The sequence below is a fragment of the Crocodylus siamensis genome, chromosome 8 (assembly GCF_052110815.1).
Source record: "Crocodylus siamensis isolate JL-2025a chromosome 8, ASM5211081v1, whole genome shotgun sequence".
NCBI lineage: Eukaryota > Metazoa > Chordata > Crocodylia > Crocodylidae > Crocodylus > Crocodylus siamensis.
Genome location: NC_143402.1, coordinates 21,564,101 through 21,588,126, shown reverse-complemented (window position 1 = coordinate 21,588,126; position 24,026 = coordinate 21,564,101). Strand labels below are relative to the sequence as shown.

The following is a 24,026-nucleotide window of genomic DNA, read 5'->3' as shown; positions in this document are numbered from 1 at the left end:
TTACTTGCCCTGTCTGCCACAGAGTTTCTTTTGGAACATGGGCTTCTCTCTGTTTCCATGCCCAGGTTTGCAAAACGGGGGAGGTAATGATAATCATAACATTATTTAGCCTTTGAGCACTTCTTCAGTGTTAAGTGGTTCAGTATCCTTTGAATATAGAGTGTTTGTGTGGATGTGATTCTAGATATAAAATCTGTGATTGTACAGACAGTTTTATCTCAATCTCTGCAGTGGTTACTTGTCATTCTGCGTTTTTTAAATGAGTTCAGTCATATGATTTATGCCAACAATATGTCCAAAATTGATTCTTTTTACCTATATTCCTATACTACTCTCATCAACTTGGCATGTAAGCAACTAACTCCTTGCTGTTAAATAAGCCACGTCATTTCCCTGTTAATAAATAAAAAAAACCCCCAGATGATAATTAGCAGCCATTTAAAACTGCAGGAACTGTTGTTTTTTTGGGGTTTTTTTATATTTTAGAAATAGGTTTAGGAATAGCACATCCTGCATTTTGTGCAGGAGGTTGGATTAACTGATCTGTAAAATCTCTCCCCACCCTATCTTGCCATGTTTTTACATGTGGGAGTGTCCTAAGTGCTACAGTCGTGATTATTTACATAGTCGGATAGAAACTTGCCAAGTGTCACCTTTCTCTGAGGAAGCTGGCTTAAATTTAAATTAGCAGCTGCTCTGTCTCCAGCATCATTTGCAATTAAGGAGTCTCGCTGAGACACCACACCCTGGAGATTATACAAGGATTTCCAGAATGAGTCAAAGGAATGTTGACCTGGCCCGATAGCTTCAAAGTGGAGCTGAGGGCTTCTCGTTTGACCTCTCCAGAAATAGGAAGACATTTCATTCTGAAAGCAGCTGTGGTTCCCCTGGAATCTGCCCAGAGTTTCTTCCCACAAATGCAAGCTACAGCCCGGAGAACGGTTTCATCATAAACTCTTTATTAATGACAGATTTATTAGATACCAAGAAAGTACCTTTCTTGCTATTTAATGGGTAAGAGCCTCAGGAAATTAAGTTACAGTTGCAGAGCTGTGCACATTAAATGTTTGCATTACTATATAGGGTTAAGGGACATATATACACACAAGCAAATTCTTCACAGCACCTTTTTGAAGACTTATATGCAGTTGCATCTTTTACTTCCTCACGCATTGCACAGCACTTTAATGTCAGTAATTACCTGACGTTCATTCCTCTGGGTCCTACTTTTTCATGATATTATAAAACCAGTGCTGCCATTCTGTGCCATTTTTATACATCTGAGAGATTAGACATTTTTAAGTAAAAGGGGAAAAATATTATGAGTGCACATTGTGAAATAGCTTGCATGATTCACCACATGCTGTGAGGAAAATGAGTCGTAAATGTCTTGTGACCCAATCCATTTTGATGTAGATCCACTGAAAGCAGTGGAGTTGCACCAAGCTTGAAGTGAAGTCTTTTAAAGCTGAAACAAAGACTCAGTACATTTCCCTTGTTAGAACTGTAATGAGACTATACATGCCTTTTGAAGTAATATCCTTGGCTTGGAAAAGAAAAAAGTCTTCCATCTGTGACTCTTAGGCTTTCTACATATTTTACAGCATTATGTGAGAATGGAAGCGATCCTGGAGTCTCAGTTCCAGGCTACATAATTTTAATGCAGTCAGGCTGTTAGAGTGTGAAATGGAGGGTAGAGGAAAAGAACCAGAAAAATTTGGCAATGATAAATTTTATGTCGGAGGAAAAACTGGAGATTTTCCATTTAACTGTAAAAATATGTATTCTTGAATTTCCTAATCCAGATACTCCATTCACTGCCTAGCCTCTTTCCTTCTGCATCTTCACTTTCCTCATATTCACACTCAAACCCAAAACAAAACGGTCCCTTAAAACCTTCTGTTGGCTTTTGCCACCCTACCTGTCTGACCTTTTAGCCATTTGTTTCTCAGTTTTTTCACTCTTTCCTTAGTATTAATCTCATCTCTTCCCTGTCCTGCCCTCCACCCCCATCAAGAAGTTTTTGGTCCATTCAGTCCAACAGTGGTGTCACTCTTCCAGTTGTGTGACTCTGTGTCTGTTTAGGAGTAACCAAGCTGCATACGACTGAGCCTTGCCAGGAAGCACTTGATGCTGCTTTGCAGGAAAGCTGCAGCGTCACCCCCAGAATTAAGCTTGAGTTTTAAAGTCGCTCCGAGATTCTTCCTCTTTTTGTACAAATGTCTTTTATTCTATTGTTTGTACTGACTTTATCAAGCTATTATTTCTTTTGTAGGGTAAGCTGCCAAAATCTTTCCTATTCATCTTTGCCAATAAACTTTCCCATCGTAATAATATACCCCAAACCATTCTTTCTGTGCATGTAGAAGATCTGTCATAAGCGATGTGTTCAGCCAAGGATTTGTGTTTACACAGACACTAGTCACTGTGGATTGAGAGGAATCTGGTTGCCATTAGATGGTCTTTGAGTTTTCAAGAGTCATTACAGAGATTATTAACAGTAATGTTTTTCCAGCTTGCTTTATTTCTTATATAATCTTTTATGTAGATAGTACTACGGAACTGGTTTTAATGTATTGGATTGGACCTACCACACTTTTATAGCCACAGTGAGTTTGTGGCAAGATCAGGGCCATAGGCATAGAAACCCTACCTTTGAAGAGTAGCATTCCTCTTCCAGAAACTTTTCCTTCAGAACTTTTGATTCTCTTGACCCAAGTCATGCTTCCCAAAAGGTCAGTATTATTTGTTACCAGCTTTTGGGGATTACTAAATTTCTCTTTTGTTCTTGAGTGGGTCCATGTCAAATTGAAGTAGTACTTCTTGTGCCTTCTCTTTTTATATTGCCTTTTTAGATTGTGAGCACCCTGGGGTAGAGATCTAGTCCAACAGACATTGAGGTGCTGAAATAAAGAATTGGGTATTAATATTTGTTTTCCTCAGAAAATTGCAGAGCACTTTACAGGGGAGATAAGTCCCATTATCCCCCTTTTACAGATGGAGAAAGTGAGTCATGAAGAGTGATGGTCATCCAACGGAACAGTGACAGTGAAATGGCTGAAAAAAGAGCATCCTGGTGTCCTGCATCCTGGGCCAGTAGTCTTCCTAATAAAACTGGAGAACGTATTTTCCTGTAGGAAAAAAAAATGATTATAATCAGTTTACAAACAAATTATGAATTCATTAAGCCTGTCACTTTCAGCCTTGGAAGGGTGCCTGTTAGCAGCATTCTCACTCTAGTAAACAGTTTCTCCAGAGTTGCTGAGTATGATTTTAAACCCTGAGATTTCAGCTTAATGCTGGCAGTAGCTAATGGGCTCTGTTTAAGACATCAAGCCCCTGATGTTAAAATACTTAGTAGTCTTTATCCTCCTGTTCTTGTATGTGCCTATAACTGTCACATGAGAACTTGCTGTATCCTAGCAACATACTGTACATTTTGAAAAGGATGTAAATTGCTTCCCATGACTCTTGTGTTCCAATTTTTGTAACTGATAAGCTTTTTCTACCAGCATCACAATAGACTTTGCCGGGGACCTGAGGCCTCCCTGTTGTTTCTAAGGTGTCCTCATCTACTGTAGCTCATATCAGGAAAAAATAAACAAACAAGGTCACTAAAACCTTCATTCCTAATGCCATCAAAACTTCAGGAGTCAGCATGATCCATAGTATGACTGCAGTTACAGAGGGAAAGTGCCTATAGGGAGGGACCTACTGAAATTATGATCTTGCAATGTTTGCGGAAACCTCAATTTTGGGTAGGCCCTGCAAAAAAGCCTGGGCTCTGCACTTTTGGCAGGCTCCCTTGGGGGGGGGGGACGACGACCCCCAACTCCCTAAAAATAAAATGCTGGCTCCCTCTGAGGAGCCACCAGTCATTTTGGCTGCTGTGGCCTGGCTGCCTGCCACCTGGGGGGAGACGGGGACTGCTGGTACAGCAAGAGGGCTGCCACCTCTACCCCTCACTGCTGATTGGCTGTGAGAAATGTCTGTCATATGGCCCTGCCTCTTGCCATGAATTGGTGGCACAGGGTGGGGCCACATGACAGACAGCTCTTGCAGCCAATCTGTAATGAGGGATAGGAACACTGGGGACCCTTTTTCAGAGGCCACAGTGCACTGTCCACGACAATGGCTGCCAGCCCCATGGTGCGCCTACAAAATCAGCTGGCGGCTGCCTCAAGTTAAGTAGACCGCTACCTATCGGAGAACTTCAATATGCGATGTTAGTTACTTCTTGAAAAGTATGGACTTAACGAATGGTACATGAGGGTAGCCCACAAGTAAAGTGGTTCTTGCACTAAGACCAGGCCTAATCTGAAAGACTTCCGTAAACCTAAATGGCCTTGGATCAGGTCTGCAATGTATAAAATACTAATTTTACTATAAGAGGAACCACCTAATATACATTGACTAATTGCTTCAAGTTTTGGAATCGGTTAACTTTAGGGACGTGCAGATGTTCACTGCAGTGTAAATTTGCAGTGCAGCAGTTTTTTTGAACTGGGAGATCCTGATGCCAAAAAACCAAAAACCCTCACTGAAAAAAGCAGGGTGGCGCATGTCGCTGTAGCATGCGTTGCCTGAAACCAGAGGCTGGCTGGCCAGAGGCACACTCCAGCTGCTGGCCAGGCTGTGCACACCTAGGTGGCTGCTGCTGCATCCCCAGAGGGCCCCCAGGATCCCAGGTAAAGCTGCTGAGGGTAGCCCAGGTGCTGGCCCCAGCCTCCTTCCCCATTCTGGGCAATTTGCCTCATGCCAGAGTGCATGTGCAGGGGTGTGCCTGGGGACAACTATCAGTGGTGCAAATATGTGCTGCTACTATTTGTCCCTGGGGAAATGCATCTTCCTGCTCATGGGAATGCACCCCAAGAGTCTACCGATATTGAAGGTAACGGGATGATCTGTTCTTGTATCTTCCATTTTTTTCTGTTCACGCAACTGAAAATAGAGTGAAGCCACTTTAAACATTTGGCCTGTTTATTATTTGCATTGTGGTTGTACAGGCAGTCCTTGACTTACAACATTTCAAGTTACAGCGTTTCGCACTTACAGCATTTATAAATTGACACCGTTTCAACTTTCTGATGTCAGTTTCGACTTTACAACGCTCAACCTGATGTGAGCGAACAAGTTGCTGCGTCGCCCATCTCCCTGGAGAACATCTCTCCAAACTTCCTTGGACACTTTCTTTAAGAAAGTAGCCATGACTCCAGAAAAACCTGCAGCCAAGACTCCTGAGAAGAATCCAGCCAAGAACCCTTCAGAAAGTCAAACCAAGAGCCCTTCGAAAAGTGCAGCAAAGTCACCTCAGAGAAGTCCTTCCAAATCAATATGATTGCTATTTACAATATAAATACATTAATGTAGCTATATTACTCATCTACAGTTGATTGCGTACAAAGTTCTGGGTTATTTTTGGTGAAAACAGGGTATTGGGTCTTGGTTTGGGAACCAATCCCCCATTTATAACATTGTTTCCTATGGGAAAATCGGTTCCGAGTTGCAACGTTTTGACTTACAATTGGTTCCTGAAAATGGCATCTTGTCGTAAGTCCGAGGACTGCCTCTACTTACTGTGCCTACTGGAAACAGAAATAACCTCTTCAGTCCAGTTGTGGAAAAGCTTCCTCAAGTAACACTTGACAAGCAGGAGATGGCTCAGAATACTGGGGAATCCAGACTCCTGACTGGGTGGTGGGGAAGTGACCAGTACATAAAATAATCCTGCTTCCTGGTAACCAGTTTGAAGATTGGATTATCTGAGCATAGGCATGCTCTGCAATGCTATTACTTGAACTGTTTAGCCTAAACTAAATGATTAGGAAGAGGAAAGTCAAAGCTCCCACTTGTGACATCTTTCAGAGAGGATTAAGAAGGAGTCTGGAAGGATGGAAATCTGGCATAATTCGTTACATCATGTCTTGGATGGAGAACCATTAGTGAGTTAGATACTGCATTTTGGGAAGTAAACTTTCCACTGAAACCAAGAATGACTTTTTCTACAGTTTCTTTTGTCACATTTTCTTTGCTCTAGTTTTCCCCTTGGGAAAAATGAATTGAAGATCAGTTCACAGATAGTTGCCTGAGAAACATTTTGGAATTTTTCCTGCTTTCCCTGTCTTGGTAGGGCCACCACAATGGGGGAGGGGCTGTACAACTAAGCAGGGGGAATATGTCTCAGTTGATATAATACAGGCATGGAACTTGTCCAGATTATAAAAGCAGACTGGAGCTGAAAGGTGAGAGAGTGGCTGTGCTAACTCGCTTAAACTAATAATCATTAAAGTTGTTTCCAGGCCCAGGCTTTTTTTTAAAATTAAGGTTAAGAACATATCTCCATGAAAAGGAGGATTTTGGAACCAAGCAAAAGCAGTTCAAACAGTGATGTTATAATTAATGGAGTCTATTATTATTGTCCTTATTAATATTATTATGGAGCTTATATGATAGGTAGTATGTAACACATCCACTTGGATTTCCTTCATCCTGAACCCTGGCAAACAAGGTTTCAGCCTGGTTCAGCTTTTTAAAAGGAAAATATAATCTAAACCAGTTGCTATACTTTTTTTTTTTTTTTTTTGAATTAAAAAGTATTATCTTTGGCCTTTTCAAGTCCCTGCTTCCCTTCTAGCTTGCAATCTAAAATGGCTAATGCAGGAGTGTTTTTTTCCAGTGATTTTTCAGGACTAAATCCTGCCCTGGCCCACCAGCTGGAAAAAGGGTGGAGACAGCTTTGAATCCATGCCAAGCTGTTTCGAGTACAGTGCGAGTATCCAGCCAGAAACTCTCCGTTACTCACACGAATGTATTAGGCAATATACCTCGCTAATGTGTCAGAGCGCACACCAAGGCCAGGAGAAAGTTGCTTTCTTGTCAATAAAAATGACTAGCCCACAAACCACCGAGGCGGCCAGCTTTTTTGAATCCTTCTCTGCACCAGTAGGATTCTTTAGAACGTGGATACACAACAGAGCATCCCTGTTTCTCTTCAGGTGTCCAGGCTGTTGAGAACAGAGTGGTTTTGGTAATACACCTGAGTGAAACTTACCTGCTTGAGACCTTTCTGGATAAGAGGGACATGGCTTTGGTTTTGAGAGAAACATTTAGAGAGGATGGTAAGGGTAAATTGCTGACTCCTGGGTTAAGGATCTGTGTCAAATTTTGGCTTAAGTTTGCAATATAGAAGTCTGTTTAGTTTCCGAGTTATGAGTACACAAACAGAGAAATAGAGATAACAGTGATTTTTTTTTTTCTTTTTTTTCTGTATCCTGGTCAAGTGAATGCAATCATTTATCTTGGATGCAACCTCTATTGCTACTACTGGCATCTTTGTTACCTCCAGTTTGGATGGCTGCATTGCCACCTGCCTGGTGGTGTATCTTAAATATATTCAGAAACTGCAGTGGTATCTGGTATGTGGCAGCTCATTCAGTAAGCAATGCATCTTTGGGAACACGTGAGATCAATACACCAAGATTTGCATTGGTTATGTACTGGCTTGCAGGTGGAGTTACAGGTTTCCCTTGATTCATGTGGGTTCTTTATATGCGAATTTGCTCTTACGCAATGAACATATTTAGACCCATACTTTGTTATATGCGAGGTAAACTTGCTCTTGTGGAATCAGCATAGAGCCCCCTCCCAGCAGGTAAGTCTGTAGGGGGAGAGGAAAGGGCCATGGCCCTGCTCACCCAGGAGCTTTTTGTACCAGGGCATGGTGCAGCTACAGGGAGCTGGCAACACTCACTCCTGGGGCAGTGCAGCAGGAACTGGGGTGAGTGGGAACAGGCAGAGCCCTGGGGGTTTGAGGCACGGTGTAGCCCAGCAACTGCAGGCAGCTGGTGCCGGCAGCTCCCAGGGCTGCTGCAGCCGGGGCTGGGGTGAGTACCGTGCCCCGCACCACCCAGACTCCACTTGTCCGCACTCATCCCAGCCCATGCTGGAGCGACCCCAGGAGCAGCCGACACAGGAACCTATCCCTACTTCTTACATTATGAAGGAGGTTCACTTTATGCAAATTTGATGTACGTGGCGTTCTCCAGGAACGCATGTACCACATAAATTGAGGGAAACCTGTATTAAATGAGACACAACATGGTCTACAGAATCATACTTACCCTTGAGACATTAGTTGAAAGATGGCTGCATTTCAGCTTATGTTGATTAGATCAAGGTAGGAAGACCGTTACAGGCTGATCTATTAGACCAGGGGTGGGCAGTTATTTTGGGGGGAGGGCCGCTTACTGAGTCTTGGCAAGCCATTGAGGGCTGCATGACAGGCAGCCGGGGCAGATAACTATTACTTTCTAAATTTTTTTAAGGCCCCCCAGGCCAGATAAAATGGCCTGACAGGCTGCACCTGGCCCGTGAGCCGCGTTTTGCTCACCCCTGTACTAGAGGCATTAAGAGGAGGAAAAAAGGTCTCCAGTAAATTCCTTTAAAGCAGGATGCCATGCAGTGTTTTCACTGTTAAGTGTGCAAACTTAATTCTCAAAAGAAGCCCAAAGATTTCAGACAGGAAACCACAGGATTAAATACATTTTGACCTGCAGTGTGTTTTTCTGAGTTCTTTGCAACGGAAGAATTGCTCTATTATTTTTCTATAATCAGAAAAACAAACGAGAGCTAAAACTGGCATTTTTTGAGGGGTTCCTTGAGTCTAACAAGGGGTATCTTGTGCCTAAAAAATTGAGACCCACTGCCTTAAAGTATGTGAATATACCAAATTTTTGCATACTGAAAGTGGGTTTCCTCCTAGTTGCTGATGTCATCCTGTACTAGAGTTCACCAGTTCATATTCTCTCTCAAGGCTTTCCTAGCAGCTGGTAATTAAATAGCTCATTCAGGCTTTGAATTTCTCCATTCAAGAACTAAGTATTGACCCCTGAGAGGAAACTGCTGAACAGGGTTTTTGATAGGAAAGAAGGGTTTTCTATGCATTTTTAGCTTCCAACCCTCCCGTGACTTTGGACTCTCTTGTATGTATGAAGAAGCCTTTCTTTTCTTGGCTGGGATTGGATTTTCACTATTGTCCTCATGCTTTGCAGATTGCTCCCTGGTATTGAATGTGGCTTGGAGTGCTGCCACGACTGCTGTATTGCCTGGGGACAGGTGATCTTAGGCGCACTCAAAATCCTGTCATGGAAGTGAGAAAACTCAGGCGGGTCATTTTTTCTTCTTTCATAATTTCCACTGCTTTAACACACCCTGAAAAGCTGCTAGAGCAGCAACACCCTTTTGGAAATCATTATTTCACTGGCTGAACTTAGAGGGTGGGAATTTTCCAGTGAAGGCTGAGTTCCTTTCAAGACTATTGCTATCCAAGAAGCCTCCTTTGACTCAAGGGACTGCAGTTAGAAATGAAAATGTGAACAATGAAATAAAGTTTACAGGCTTTTGTGGGAGTCATGGTTAACTGTTAAAGGCATCTGTTTCCCGCTGTCACTGCTTGTCTGTGCTTTTATATTATCTTCTCTTGCAGCACTCTGTTTATATATCCTCACTTAATACAGTAAAATTCCTGTTACCACAACTTAATTTGAATTAGCCCAAACCAGTGACTGCTAGAAAGTTCTTTATGTTCCCTGGGATTAACTGAATGTTCCCCAAACCCAGAGCAAAGCGGCAGTGTATGCAACATAAAACTGCAATATCATGGTAGTTACATTTTAAGAACATTGCCTAGTTGCAAAAAGAGCATGAATTTTGGCTTGGGGAGTAATGCAAGCTATTACCCAAGAAAATCAGTGTGCTCTCTCACAAAGTCTTTATTTCTTTGGGGTTTTTCCTCACTCTGAAATAGATTGGTTCAGACTGGAAGTACTGCGTTTTCAAGCCATCAGTTCCTCATTGGTGTTGTGTTTTTGTTTCCCCAAGCCTAAGCTGCCAAAGAGGGGCCAAAATGCTGCCCATTTTCTGTAAGGGTGTTGGCACTGCAGTGGAAACCATGTTGAATTTGTACGTGAACCTAGAACAGGTGAAGAGCAGGAGTACTGCGTCCAGTTTTGGGCTCCACAATTCAAAAAGGATGTGGAGAAGCTTGAGAGAGTCCAGAGGAGAGCCACGCGCGTGATCAGAGGTCAGGAAAACAGATCTTATGATGAGAGGCTGAGAGCCAAGGGGCTTTTTAGCCTGGAAAAACACAGGCTCAGGGGTGATCTGATGGGCACCTATAAGTTTATTGGGGTGACCATCAGTACCTGGGAGAACGTTTGTTCACCAGAGCGCCCCAAGGGATGACGAGGACGAACGGTCACAAACTCCTGCAAGACCGTTTCAGGCTGGACATAAGGAAGAATTTCTTTACTGTCCGAGCCCCCAAGGTCTGGAACAGCCTGCCATCAGAGGTGGTTCAAGCACCTACACTGAACACCTTCAAGAGTAAATTGGATGCTTATGTTGCTGGGCTCCTATGACCTCAGCTGACTTCCTGCCCTTTGGGCAGGGGGCTGGACTCGATGATCTTCCAAGGTCCCTTCCAGCCCTGATGTCTATGAAATAATGCCAGGAGAGATCAGCTTCTGTGATATAAGGAGCTGGGAAATACAGCACTATTGGTGAAAATGCTCCTGAGACCTTTCCCTCTCTTTGCATAACAGAAATGATGCAGAATATGGCAGTTGAAACTTGGCGCCCTCAATAATAACCTACCCTTCTTTACTACTGGTCATCTAAAGCTCTTACAAAACTCTTCTCCCAAGACTAAAACCATAAGCCTTCTTGCTGTGGTGGGTCAATGTTATCCTTCCTATTTTATAGATGGGGAAACTGAAGCACAAAGGGCTTACAGGACTTCTCTATGGTCAAAGATCCAGTGCGTGACAGAGCTGCAACTAACATCCTGGAGTCCCATTAGTTGCTCCAGTAAAATCTGAATTTTATCCACCAATACTGCACTGTAAGGTGTGGGGATTGACATATCTTACATCAGCAGGTGCACTAAAATCCCCCAAGGTAGACAGTGTTTTGAAGAGAGATCACTTGTTTTGGATTCGGCAACTCCTGGAAATTTTGCCCTAGGGAAAAAATATAGTCTTGGCCACAAAACAGTTGCAACAACCATGAATGGGTCTTCAGATGGCTACTTGGCCTGTAGGATGGTACAGAAGAAAAGACCTGGCAGGCAATATTCAACCATCAGCTGCAATCTTTGCACTGATGAGGTGCTGTCTGCTGTATTTCTAGTTACTGGCAAGGGAGTAGAGTGTAGTCCCATGTTTTCAACCAGCAAAAGGAGCCAAATGAAAGGGTCTTGAGAGATCAAAAGTACATTTATTTATGGTGACTTGGAACTATGGCAAGTAGAATTCAGGTCATGGGAGACATTGCTGTTGTGTTAAATAGTCCCATCAACTGAGCAGTGGAAGAGCTGGACTCTGCTTTAATTACTGCACCCTTCTTCCTCTTCTGCATTTTATGAGAACTCTGCAAGGGTGAAGCAGCATGCAGCCCCTTCAGCTCTTAAACCTTCAGAGGTGAAACAGAGGACATCAGGTAAATGCGGCCCTTCCTCCCTTGTTCTCTCCATGTTAGGTTGACCCCTGCCTTGTAAAGCCAGCAGGCCAAACAGGTGGAAGGTTATAGGCAGCTATGATGGGTAGGTTTATTTGCCTTCTGCTTTTGCATGAAACAGAGGCAGAAAGTAGGGAGGAGGAGTGTGTGAGTCTGTCCAGCTCATCTTCAGCTCGCACAGGGAAACATGTCTAGCAAAGTCCAACTCCCAGCTGCAACAGAATGGGGGAACAGTGCTTTGTGTTTTCTGTTTTTCCACCTATTCCTCACACTCATTCCCTACTTGGTCAAGGTCAAGATTCAAAGCCTGATTTGTCTCTCCAAATTACAATGCTGCTTGAAATAGGGAAAGAAGAAAAAAAAAAATCATGCCATGTACTAGTGAGTCCCAAATGGTTGGCCTGAATGCCTTTCCTCTGTTTAGGGGAACACATCTTATGAAATTCATACAGCTTTCAAGATGGTCCTTTTCCAGTTTACCATCAATCCAGCTCTGATCTCATGCTGACCCTGTTTGAAGTGGAGGGAAACTGCTGACTCTGAATCCTGATGTGTTTCTGATAGAATAAAGAGCTCAAGAATGGGCCTGTGCACTATACCCTACTAAATACACTGTACGTCGAAAACGAAATTTCCAGTGCTTAGATTTTAGGGAAGTAGGTACTTTCTTAAACCATTTGAATTCCTTTTAAAAAAAAGTGTCTCAAATGCCAGCCAAAAGTAGTACTTTCATCAGGGCCATCATTCTACTTGAGCTAAAGAATACATCTGAAACTGTTACACTTTTTTGTGCAGAAAATATATAGCCCAAACAAACCAAAGTTCAAAGTTGACTGTAGCCCACACTTTTTTCTTTTTCCAGGTATAATTTTTCTTCCAGTAATTTAGGTCACTGTTACGCAAGTCCCTTGTTTGTGGCTACCAGCCCAGTTTTAAAAAGTGACTTCTAATTGTAGGTGTCTCATTTCTTTTTTAGAAAGCCCAGCTGAGGAAGGTAAGGTCAATGGAGATTCTGCTACCACTAAAAGTCAAGGTGTTGGTGTCTTTAAATAGGGATCCCAAAAACAGAAAGGACCAAAAATCAGAGTGCTTTTGGAAATGTGGCCTTATGGTGGTCTAAACTGGGGGATGAACATTGCACTTCTGGCTGTCTATGTCCACTCTCAAGTATATAGTTCAGGTTATGATTGGGCTGCAAATTTAACCCTAATGTATGGCCATTTTACAGAAAGAAACCTTCCTTTTCCTGACTAGCAGGGTGTGAACTGGAATCTTGTGTCTTTCTCTCTCTGTCTACTCCTGCAACCTCCAGACTTTGGGAATGTTTGGACTCTAACCCAGGTCTGGATCCTGGGCCTCAGACTGGGTGAAGCCTGGAACTTGAGAGGTGTTCTTGTTCTGCACTGCAGGAAAATTGTGATGCGAATCAGGAGTCAAATTTGGGTCCAGTTCTGTTTGCATCACATGCCTTGTGTGTCGCACAAGCTCCGATGCTTTTTGTCCGTTTCCCACTTACCGTTCTTAGAGAGAGACTGAAAAATAAACAACACAAGTAGCTATCTTCAGGAGGATAGGGCCAGCAACGATGTGTTTGATTTGGCTCGCCACAGCTGTTGTCAAACTTTCATACTGTGGGACACTTCTAAGATTGCCTTATGGATCATCTCCCTTCCCAACCTTTCACTCCTGAACCCTCCACTTCTTTTTGGCTTGACAACATGAAGGAGTCATTTTAGGACAGTCTTAAAGAGACTAGGTGAAAAATAAAAGCCCTGTTAGTGAGGTAAACTGATTATAACAGGCAGTGGTATCTCCAGGCAGGCTATGGGATGTGGGGTGTCTCTGCAAACTGAAAACAGGGTAGCCACATCTACACGCTGTTTTGGCTTCAAGTGCGCTAATGAGCACTCGGGGTTAAGGACACATCTGTGCAGTACATTGACCATGGCCAGCAGCGTCCTCAAGCACCCTACATTGCTCCATGTTGGCTAAATTAGGAGGGGGTGTAGCTACACACTTAGGGTGCCACAGGTTGGTTAATTAGCATAGATGCTGCTGCCTGTTCTGGTAAATGTGCTGTGTAGGCATTTCCAAATTCAGTACTAAGTAAGGAGTTGTGTGCTCCCTTTACCACCCCTGTGGTGTTCCTCAGTAGCTGTCTGTCTTTCTCCCAGGGTACAAGATTTGCTATTTCTTGAATTTGAATGTGATATTTCTTGAGTTTGCCTCCAGTGTTGGATTCCAACATGCCATTCACTATCATTTAATTCCTTTTGGTTCTGTAAACACTTTTCATGGTATGAAATTATCAAAAGAAGCCCCACAATGATGAAGAGAGGGTATTTAAGATTGCATATGTTTCTGCAGGTGAAAAGGATCTATTCCCATGCTTATCACTGAGATATTTAAGTATTTGATCAGTTAATTCATGTTGCATTTGATACATCCACTGATATTGCAGGTGTATTCCTAAAGATGCTTTAAAATATCGCTCGTATCATCTGGGCATAAATACCAAGTGCATATTATTTACAAGAAAACTTGAAATCCAGGTGATGCACAGGGATCTGTTCAATTTTTGTATCATTTCAGTGTAAATTTTTCCCTTCAAAGGTGAATTTCATGAAGCTTCCCACTGCTATCTTAAAATTGCAAAAATACTTAACCTTGCTGTTTCATCCTTTTCCAGATTACTCCTCCGCTGTGCAGAAATTTTCCCAGACTCTGCAGTCCTTTCAGTTTGACTTCATTGGGGACACGCTAACAGATGATGAGATTAATATTGGTAAGTGCTTTTCCTGTCATTGCAGATTTGAATTTACTTATACAATATTCTCTTTCTTACCATGAGCCTGCATAACAAGAGTCTAGAGTTGATATGTGTGTCCTAGTTCTTGCTCAAAAATAGAAGCCATGTTTCTGCGTCCCCATTCTGTACATAGCACGTGCAGTTTATTGTTTGGGTTACACTGCCTTGTAGCACATTTTGTAAGTGTACAAACATCGATGTTTAGAATTTGACATTCAAATTTCAGTAGATTGAGTTTGACGCAACATCTTTTACAACTCGGTCTTCCCCCCAGCCAAATGACCTGTAATAGCTTCTCAACTGCAGTGCCCCTGGGTGACCTTCAGTGTTAGCCCCTGGGTTCTTACTCCCACTCTACCTGTAGTAGAAAGTATGACTCGAAACACTTGGTCATGGGTCCTGAACCAGACAAATAGTGCTTCCAAATCTAAATTTGCTTTAAATTGTTTTATAGCTAGCTGCCCTGGTGTTCTGGAAACTGGAAGCCTCTGTCCCACATGGAAAGCAACTAGCATGTGCACAGTTACATAAAAAGCACCCCCCCCCCCTCAGTGTATCTGTAAAACATCAGTTTTGTGGAGGCAGCCTGTGGTGCATGGAGCTTTCCTGTTCCCAACGCCTCCATTTCTGGGTTAGGTTTCCATGTAGTTTAGTTTCCTGCCAACCCAGTGAATTCTTTGTAGGTTAAACATCTGCCTGATGCATCCAGAGAGCTAAAACTATAGCACTAAACTTCCTAAAAAAGGCATTTTTTGAATTTGTCTGTCTCTTGGATTATCCGCTGCGGTTGAGCTAGCAATTTTGAAGTCTTGGAACTGTTGTGGTGACACCCGAACAAGGGCTGTGAAAACACACAGGAATTTCTTAATGCTATTGGAGAACTTGGCAGGCTGCAGGAATTAGGACAGGAACTGCCCGCTGATCTGCTTGATTCATATGAGCAGACGGGATCATCGGAAGTAATGTCATGCAGCCCAATTCTGCAAAATACTGATAAGCTTCCACTCCCAGGAGACGGTACTCAGGATTGAGTGCATCAACAGGAAGATGGCCAGGCTACTCTTGCACACTCAGGCCAGATTAACATTATTTTTCAAACTTCCCATTTAACTGTGCCCACAAGACTGACCCTCAGCAGAAGGAGAATCAAATAAAGACAAAGCTCAGTTCTTTTAAAATGCTTTACTTTAGACTTTTAGAGCAAATTGTGGCTTGCCTTTCAGACACTGGTTTTCCTTTAGTGTAAAACTCACAGGTGAAATCTGCTGGAAATAAGTCAGAGCCCAGCTATAGGAGAAAGAGGTATTGAATTTCTGAGCTCTTCTAAATAATGAACCACAAAACTGCATATAAATCAACCCAGCTGGGAACGGAAGGATCTGAAGCAAAGAGCCATCCAAGAAGCAAGTGTCTCTTTCCTGTTAGTCTAAAAGGAATAAAAGTTTCATTTTCCCAGCTCAGAGTGAATGTGGAGCCTGTCTGGCTATTACTCTGAAGTGGGTCTGGAGGCAAGAAAACAGCAACTCTTCATCTGTTTGCTTGGGGAAGCTTGTTTTGCTGCTGCATCTGCTCTATAGAGCACCTGTTCTGTGGATAAAGAGAGCTTTAGTCTACAGAGCTATCCTCCTGGCACCTTTTCCCCATCCTAGGTGCACTGGAATAGAAAAGTACTTGTTCTGGGTGTTTTGGGGAAGGGCAAGAAGGATTAACATGAACATAATGTGAATGTAGCAGCAATATATAGTTCTTTAGTTGCAAAATAGCTTATCCTTTAGTAAGCCAATCTTTTCTGATCCGCTGGCATGAGAACGTGAGATATGTGTTTTCATTTGTTTCTCTTCCACACCAGCTCCTTCAGTCTGACCCAGCTCAAAAAACTAAAAAGCCATCTCAAAAAAGTCTTTTCTTTATTTTTGCATAATAAAAGGAGCATGTCACTGATATCTCAGCAATGGCTTTAATCTTTTTACCTTTAGAAGTCTCCTCACATGGCTGGGATCTGGAAGGATTCTCGTAAGACAGGATCTAGTAATTTGGAGGCCTTTCATAGAATGTAGGACTAAAAATCCATAGAACATTTTCTATTAAACTTCAGGGGAATGTAAGCATAATATGTGAACAATGTTGCTTTTATTGCATGGGCAGACAGTAAAGGTGTTGCTTTTTACACATGCAGAAAATGTACTAGGCCAAAGTTACCACTCTTGATTGTAAAATAATAAAGCTTACTACTTCTAACAGGACTCAGGAAGAAGACATACGCTGGGGTTGTCTCTTGCAGAGGGTACTTTCCCCTTAGGGGAAATGGCTAGTGATAGGTGCTGATTGCATAATAATATAAATCAGACATAACTGAGTCACCAAACAAGTTCAGCACAGCAGTATACAGCCACCTCTCCTCCCATAGCTACAGCAGAGAGGCCAAAACACTCTGAAAAGACCCAGAGAAGCAAGCAGCTCTGCTGCTGAGAAGGCTGTTTGGGACAAGGGGAATTTTGCACCCATTTTAGAGAGCATCCCAAATGTACTACTGGGCACAGATTTGGCTCCACCGTTACAAGATGAGCCATTTCCATTCCAATTAACAGATTTTGATCAGGCCCTCGATCAGACGCGGGGCTTGCATGGCATCTGTGAATAAGCAGTTCACTTAAGGAAGTTTTGTTTTTCCCTATGGCTTATTTTCTTTTTATGTCCTTACTAGATATTTAGGTCTTATCTGCTCTGAAAGATATTTAAGTCTTATCTACTCTGAAAGATTCGGAGATGCCTGGGAAATAGTGAAATTACAGCATCATAAGAAACAAAAAGAGGAAGGGAGCTCTAGTCAGACTGTTTTGAAATTATACGAGACATTAAAAAAATGCTGAATTAGACTCTACTAAACCACAAGTAATATAGGCTGTAAGGTTGTCATTTTGTTTTCTGAGCATGGGATTTCTTTGGTTTTGTTTTGTTTTTCTTTTTTAATTTCTCAAGTGTTCACATTTTTCCTGCTCTTTTCCCACAAGATAGACTAGATTTTTTTTTTTGCATGTGCCTTGGCAAACCATGACTTTAATACATCAAATATCAAGAGACTTGCAATCAAATTGTAACAACTGGCAGCATTTAGTATAAGTCTGTAAAGCAACCGGAACAACAAAACAACTTTTCATCCTTGCGTTATGCTCTTTTTTTGCTGCTTTATGGAATATACTACCACTTCAGGGATTTTCTGCATCCATCTGTGATGATTGCTTTCATTCTCCTTGAATATATGGATACTTCAGATCTCACATAGCCATGGGTGACCATACCAAGTGTTAACATGCCTCAGGTTGGAGACCAATAGTGGAATCGTCAAGCCAGTGTGTCTTTCAGGATTTAAAGCTTTTAATTTTTGGAGAAAAACCCAAATCATGGACTAATCAAAAAGATTGTGTTTTGATAATGAAAGCTGAATTAGTGTATCAGGAGGTGGTGATTTTTCTCTTTCTCTCTGTCTTGGCAACTCTACAGAAAATCCCACTATAGTACCTAGCATACTCATTCATTTGCCATGCAGAAGCTGCAACATCTGCCTTTTTAACAAATGAACAGACAGATTTCCTGAGTGGCTGCCTGAAGATATGTATGTTCCTTTGAATGCTGGGGTGAGCCGTCAGCTTTCTGTGAGGCCTGGGACTGCACGCTGCCCACTTGCATACACAGGTGTACAAGCCTCCTTGCATACCTGGATACTCCCATGGTTCATTAGCAGCCCTGCTTGGGATGTGCCAAACCACAAAGAGCAGTTTTAGAGCTACTTCTCTGAAGGCTCTCCCTTTTGAGAGCTCTTCCCTCCGTTTTTTTTAAAAGCCAAATATTTTCTTGAAATTCTCTTTGTGGGGCTAATTGGCTACTTTATCTATGGATTTGGAGTCTGGGTTATAAACAAGCTAGGAGTGAACGTAAATAGAGGACAGTAGCAATTATGTGGCACATAGGGAAGTCATTAACTACAGAGCCCTGTATGTTATGCCACATAGAATCACAGAAATGTGGGGCTGGAAGAGAAATGAAGAGACTCGGAGGTAGGATCAGGTGCATCTTCTTTCCCCTCAGACCTTCATCTTCAACAGATGTTTGTCTGACTTGTGGAAATCCAGTCACTGAAGGATTTTAAGAACAACTTCTCTGGGTATCATTCCAGTGTATCAGTAGTCTAGTAAAAAGGAAGTTCCCCCCCTAAAATCTAACCTCCTTTGTTTCAAATTAAACTAGTTTCTTTTTTTAATCCTGTCTTCAGGGGAAACAGTTAATAGATTTATAGATTTCATAGACACTAGGGCTGGAAGGGACCTTGGAAGATCATCTGGTCCTGCCCCCCCGCCCAAAACGCAGGAAGTCAGCTGGGGTCATAGGATCCCAGCAAGATAAGCATCCAGTTTACTCCTGAAGGTGTTCAATGTAGGTGCTTGAACCACCTCCGAGGCAGGCTGTTCCAGACCTTGGGGGCTCGGACAGTAAAGAAATTCTTCCTTATGTCCAGCCTGAAATGGTCTTGCAGTAGTTTATAACCGTTCAACCTCGTTCCCCCAGATCCTGGTGGTCACCCCTGATAAACTTATAGATGGCTATTAGATCACCCCTGAGTCTGCGCTTTTCCAGGCTAAAGAGTCCCATGGCTCTCAGCCTGTCATCATAAGGTCTGTTTTCCTGACCTCTGATCATGCGCGTGGCTCTCCTCTGGACTCTCTCAAGCTTCTCCACATCCTTTTTGAATTGTGGAGCCCAAAACTGGACGCAGTACTCCAGCTGTGGCCTCACCAAAGCAGAGTACAAGGGGAGAATGACATCCCAAGATTTGCTTGAGAAGCATCTATGGATGCAAGCCAGCGTTTTGGTCACTCTACTAGCCGCAGCATCACACTGCAGGCTCATGTTCATCTTGTGGTCAATGATGACCCCCAAATCTTTCTTCCATAGTGCTAGCCAGCGTAGCACTGCCCAGCCTATAAGGATGCTGTAGGGTTTTCCTCCCAAGGTGGAGAACCTTGCATTTCTCAGTGTTAAACACCATCAAGTTCTCATCTGTCCAGCTGCTGAGCCTGTCCAGGTCAGCCTGGATCACACACCTGTCTTCACGTGTGGATGCTTTGTCCCAAATTTTGGTGTCATCGGTGAATTCAGCCAGTCCACTTCTGACTCCAATGTCCACTTCATTAATGAAGATGTTGAACAATATGGGTCCAAGGACAGAGCCTTGAGGGACCCCACTGGTCACTGGGCACCATGACGATTCACTTCCGTCTGTTACCACCCTCTGGGTCCGACCACAGAGCCAGTTCCCCAGCCAGCAGATCGTGGTGGACCCAAGGCCACAACTGGCCAGTTTCGCCAAGAGGTGATCATGGGATACCAGATCAAAGGCTTTTTTGAAGTCAAGATATATGACATCAATCTCTTCTCCCTTGTCCAGGTGATAGGTGACCTGGTCGTAAAAGGAAATGAGATTGGTCAAGCAAGACCTACCCACAACAAACCCGTGCTGGCTATCCCTCAGGATGTTGGCATCAGCCAGTCCATTAAGGATGGCCTCTTTTCTAAGACCTTTCCTAAGATTTTTCTAAGACCTTCCCTGGGAGGTCAGGCTGATGGGCCTGTAGTTTGCCGAATCCACTTTCCTCCCTTTCTTGAAGATGGGCACCACATTGGCCTTCTTCCAGTCTTCAGGCACTACACCAGAGCGCCAGGAGTTCTCAGAGATCCATGCCAGGGGCTGGGCTATGATGCTCATCAGCTCCTTGAGTACCCTGGGGTGCAGATTGTCAGGGCCGGCTGACTTGAAGGTATCCAGCCTCTCAAGGTGTTCCTTCACGAGGTCAGCATTGATGGAGGGCAGGGGATCTCCCTCACCCAGACCTCCCTGTCCTGCAGTGGGCATGGGCATCTCATGGGACTGATGAAAGATCAAAGTTGATCTTTGTCTGCTTTAGCTTTTTAAACTTCTGTATCCTAAGTTAATCAAATCCAGTTCTTTCAGCTTTTCCTAGTAAGTCACATCTCTAAGTTTCCCAGTAGTTTTTATTGCTCTCACTCAGACTCTCTTGACTTTTAAATAAATATATAGACAAAGTGGTGCCTGAAATTGGACACAGTGCTTCAGGTGAGGCCTCACTGACATCATGTAAAGGAGGGTAATTAAATCCTGTGTTCTACAAATGATGTGTCTGTTAATATTTCCTGGATTTAAATTAGCTGTTATTGCAACAGTATCAGATTGTTTACCTGTATTTGGTTGTGATCCAGTATACTCTTCAGATCATTTTCTGAAACATTCCTGCCTAGCCAGCTCTTCCCAATACTGTATTTATGCATTTGTTTATTTTTTTCCTAGATGCAGAACTTTGTACTTGGCTATAGTGAATTTTATCTTATTGATTTCAGACCATTTCTCTGCTTGTCAAAATCATTTTGAATTCAGATCCTGTCTTTTCAGGATGTTTTCACTCCTTCCCAGCAGGTGGCCTTATACATTTTAGAAAGTGCACACAAAATCTGTGACATTAATGAATGAAAACCACTTAAAAGAACCAGTCCATACTAGATTGTTTAGACCATTTAACCTTTTGTTCCAGTATCTCTACAGGTAAAGTGCATAATAGATTTTATATCAGCACTAAGGCTGTATCTAGGTATAGGACTTTTTGCAGATCCTTGCATTGTAGAACTGATACTCTCCAGTAGTTCAGGCAAAGGAACCAAGCTGAGATCCAGCCATCAGGCTGTCATAGCATTTAAACAGTGTTTCTTCACAGGCATAATCTCTCCCCCCTGACCTGGGTTGCTAGAGTCTCCTTGTTGCTGTGCTCCCTAGTCATCAGGCCTATCCTTTCTGAAGATGTCAGGAACAGTTCTCTAGTTCCAATGCCTTCATCTTCCTGCATTGGTATCCTCCACGTTCAAATGTCATGGACCTCCAATTGTATAGTGTTCCTACTGGGTAGCTTTGGGACTGGTGGAGTAGTTTGCCTCCTTTCTCCCTCTACCAGCCCCTTCCCTTGCCAGTAAAAGTACATTTAAACTTTCCTTTCTGTCTCTCTTTCTTTAACCCTTTCCCGACTTCGCATGTACTCCACAAACCTTGCTTGATAACTTATTCCTTATGTTCATCCATGTAGGGTATGAAACATTTCAGCTTGATTTCCCCTTTGACTCCTTAGTTCCATTATTATTATTATTATTATTATTATTATTATTATTATGGTAATTTCTGCTATGTTACCTAGCTGACTTTGCAGAGGGACTAGACAGTGTGCTGTTACCCCATAAGATGAAGGCTGAAATGATCAGACTTCTCTGCAGTAGCCGAGAAGATAATTAATTAGTGCTGTCCATAAGGCTTTTCCTATGCATCCCTCTTAAGGATTAGCCCAGAGATAGAGAGGGAGGCACTTAAATTCTTTTTCTCTTAACAAACAAGCCTCTATGGAGACCAGACCACTCTGATACTGTTCTGGCCAGGTAGAGAACAGATCATAGGGGCTGTCTACACAAGATGCTTTATTGTGCAGTAGACTAATCTACTGCACAGTAAAGCGTCACCATTTACACATGCAGGCACTTACTGTTTTATACTTAGCATAGCAATCATGAGTACAACATGATTTCAGCACTAATTTGTTCAAGGTCTGTGCTAATTAGCTCTTTCATTTATCTCTTTCTAGCTGAATCCTTTAAGGAATTTGCAGAATTGCTCCAGGAGGTAGAACTTGAGAGATCAATGATGGTAAGCTGACCTGTCCTGAACAACTGCTGTGGCTTCTTTGGTATTTTGATATTTAATTGCAAAGCTTGATATTTTTGAAGAAATCACTCGGCCAGGCTTGGAGTGTATAATGACAATGAGCTGTATACTGCCAAAGATAAAAGTAACTGTTAAAAAGAAACATGGTTATCACTGTGCTACACAGGGGGTAGCTGGCACTCCTACCCAGAAACTCACGTGGGAGTAGGATATAGAACTTCTTTCTGTTTCCATATGGTTTGCAAAAAGTGACCTATCTTGGCTCTTTGCAATATCAGAGCTAGCTGAGTTCTGATTCCACCCAAGAAAGAGCATTGGTTTGGGCATACACCCAAAGCTGGTTCATCACATTATACATGGTAGGGAAGTGACGGATTTGTCATGAAATCACAGCAGACATGAAGGGTCTCAGAGCTGCTCTTGGTCCTACATGATTATAAAGGCTTGGGTCTCCATATCAGTGGCACCTTGATGACGTCTATTTTTAATTGTTTCACATACAAAGGTCACTAGAGGGCAAGTAGCATGTTAACACCTAATTCACCAAAATTGCCTGCTAGCAGCCTATAGACACTATTCCATTGTTCTCTGCATCTCTCTCTCCACCATGTTGCACCACTTTTCTGATAGCAACTCTACTGGAGAGCCTAAGCCTTCACTGTGTTTTGTGCCAGGTTACTTAATATTTTAAACAAACTAGTAGTCAGCACAAGAAGTGTGAAATGTGCCCCAAATTTTGCAGAATGCAGAGCAAATCTAAATGCGTCACATTTGCATTAAATTTCCTCACTAGCATCCTACTGCATTAAGGGTTCTGTGTTTTCAGTTCTGCGGTCATTTAACTCTGTCTTAGTTTATGGACAGTTGCTTAGCAGGTTTGGGAGCCCAAAACTGTTACCCAGTTAAAAGCCTAGTAGTGGAGAAAACGTAAGTTCCCTGGCTCAGCCTCGGCCAGCCCAATTGTGCTTTGGCAGTGTACAAGGTAGTTACAATTTCCAGTTGCCCAATCATTCAAGAGAAGAAAACCAGAAACCAGTCATATACACTAGGTTTCCCACCTGGACAGGACAGGCTAGGCTGAATCATTTTTACATCCACCTTCCAGCCTGTACAAAAAAAAGTCTCTATTGGCATTACTGTTCTGTACGTCGGAAAGCAAAAGAAATTGGAGGCTTTGGAGGGCTCCCAGGGACATGTGAAGAACCCCCCTCAGGGCTTATCCATTGATAGTCAATACTTAGTATTGACATCTTCCTCTGAATGCTCCAAAGGGCTCATGAATAAGGAGAGTCATTCTCATTATACAACATAAAGGAGCCGGGGTTGAAGGAGACTTGTCCCATTTAAGTTGCTGGTCACCAGGGAAGATCCCATCAGGTGTTCTGCTCTAAGCAGGCAGAAACAGCACATGGCAGGTGCCCTGATGGGCTGCCGGGTTTCCCCATCATTCTGAAGCAGTCGTGGTTTGATGAGCCCAGCTGTGCTTTGCCTGGAACAAATTATTTCAGGCTTTTTTAACTCAGTGAAATCAAATGTTGTAAAATATGAAGTAATGCACATTTTTACGGCTTTTTAAAAATTGAATGAGCAGCCATTCCCCCTGTGTTCATGCCTCTCCTGGGGTGCAGCTCCAGCAGTGTGATTCACTCCCTTCTGTCTCTCATTACATTGTGCCCTTTTGTCTCCAGAGCTCCTCCATCATTTATTGAATTCTGGCTCCCCGTTTCACACTTAATCCAGGAAAAACACGAAGGTTAGAATCAGTGGAGGCCTTTCACAGCGTGCCAGGAATTTGCTACTTGGCTCTGCTTTTCCCTTGCCCTAATACGGTGATGAAAAGGCTTCCACAAGGCTGTCTGGCTGAATTAGAAAGACAGGGATAGCTACACCTCTGGGGATGCCAGGACTCAGCTCTGTGTGGTTCTACAGCAG

At 42.9% G+C, this 24,026-nt stretch overlaps 1 protein-coding gene across 1 annotated transcript in view; it reads left to right on the top strand.

Moving 5' to 3' along the window:
• Positions 1-24,026, top strand: part of OPHN1 (oligophrenin 1) — a 105,534-nt gene that overhangs the window by 24,380 nt on the left and 57,128 nt on the right. Inside the window, exons 2-3 of the mRNA XM_090059037.1 lie at positions 14,204-14,299; positions 22,015-22,076. Of these exons, the coding sequence (XP_089915163.1) occupies positions 14,204-14,299; positions 22,015-22,076 (158 nt within the window). The remainder of the gene's footprint in view (positions 1-14,203; positions 14,300-22,014; positions 22,077-24,026) is intronic.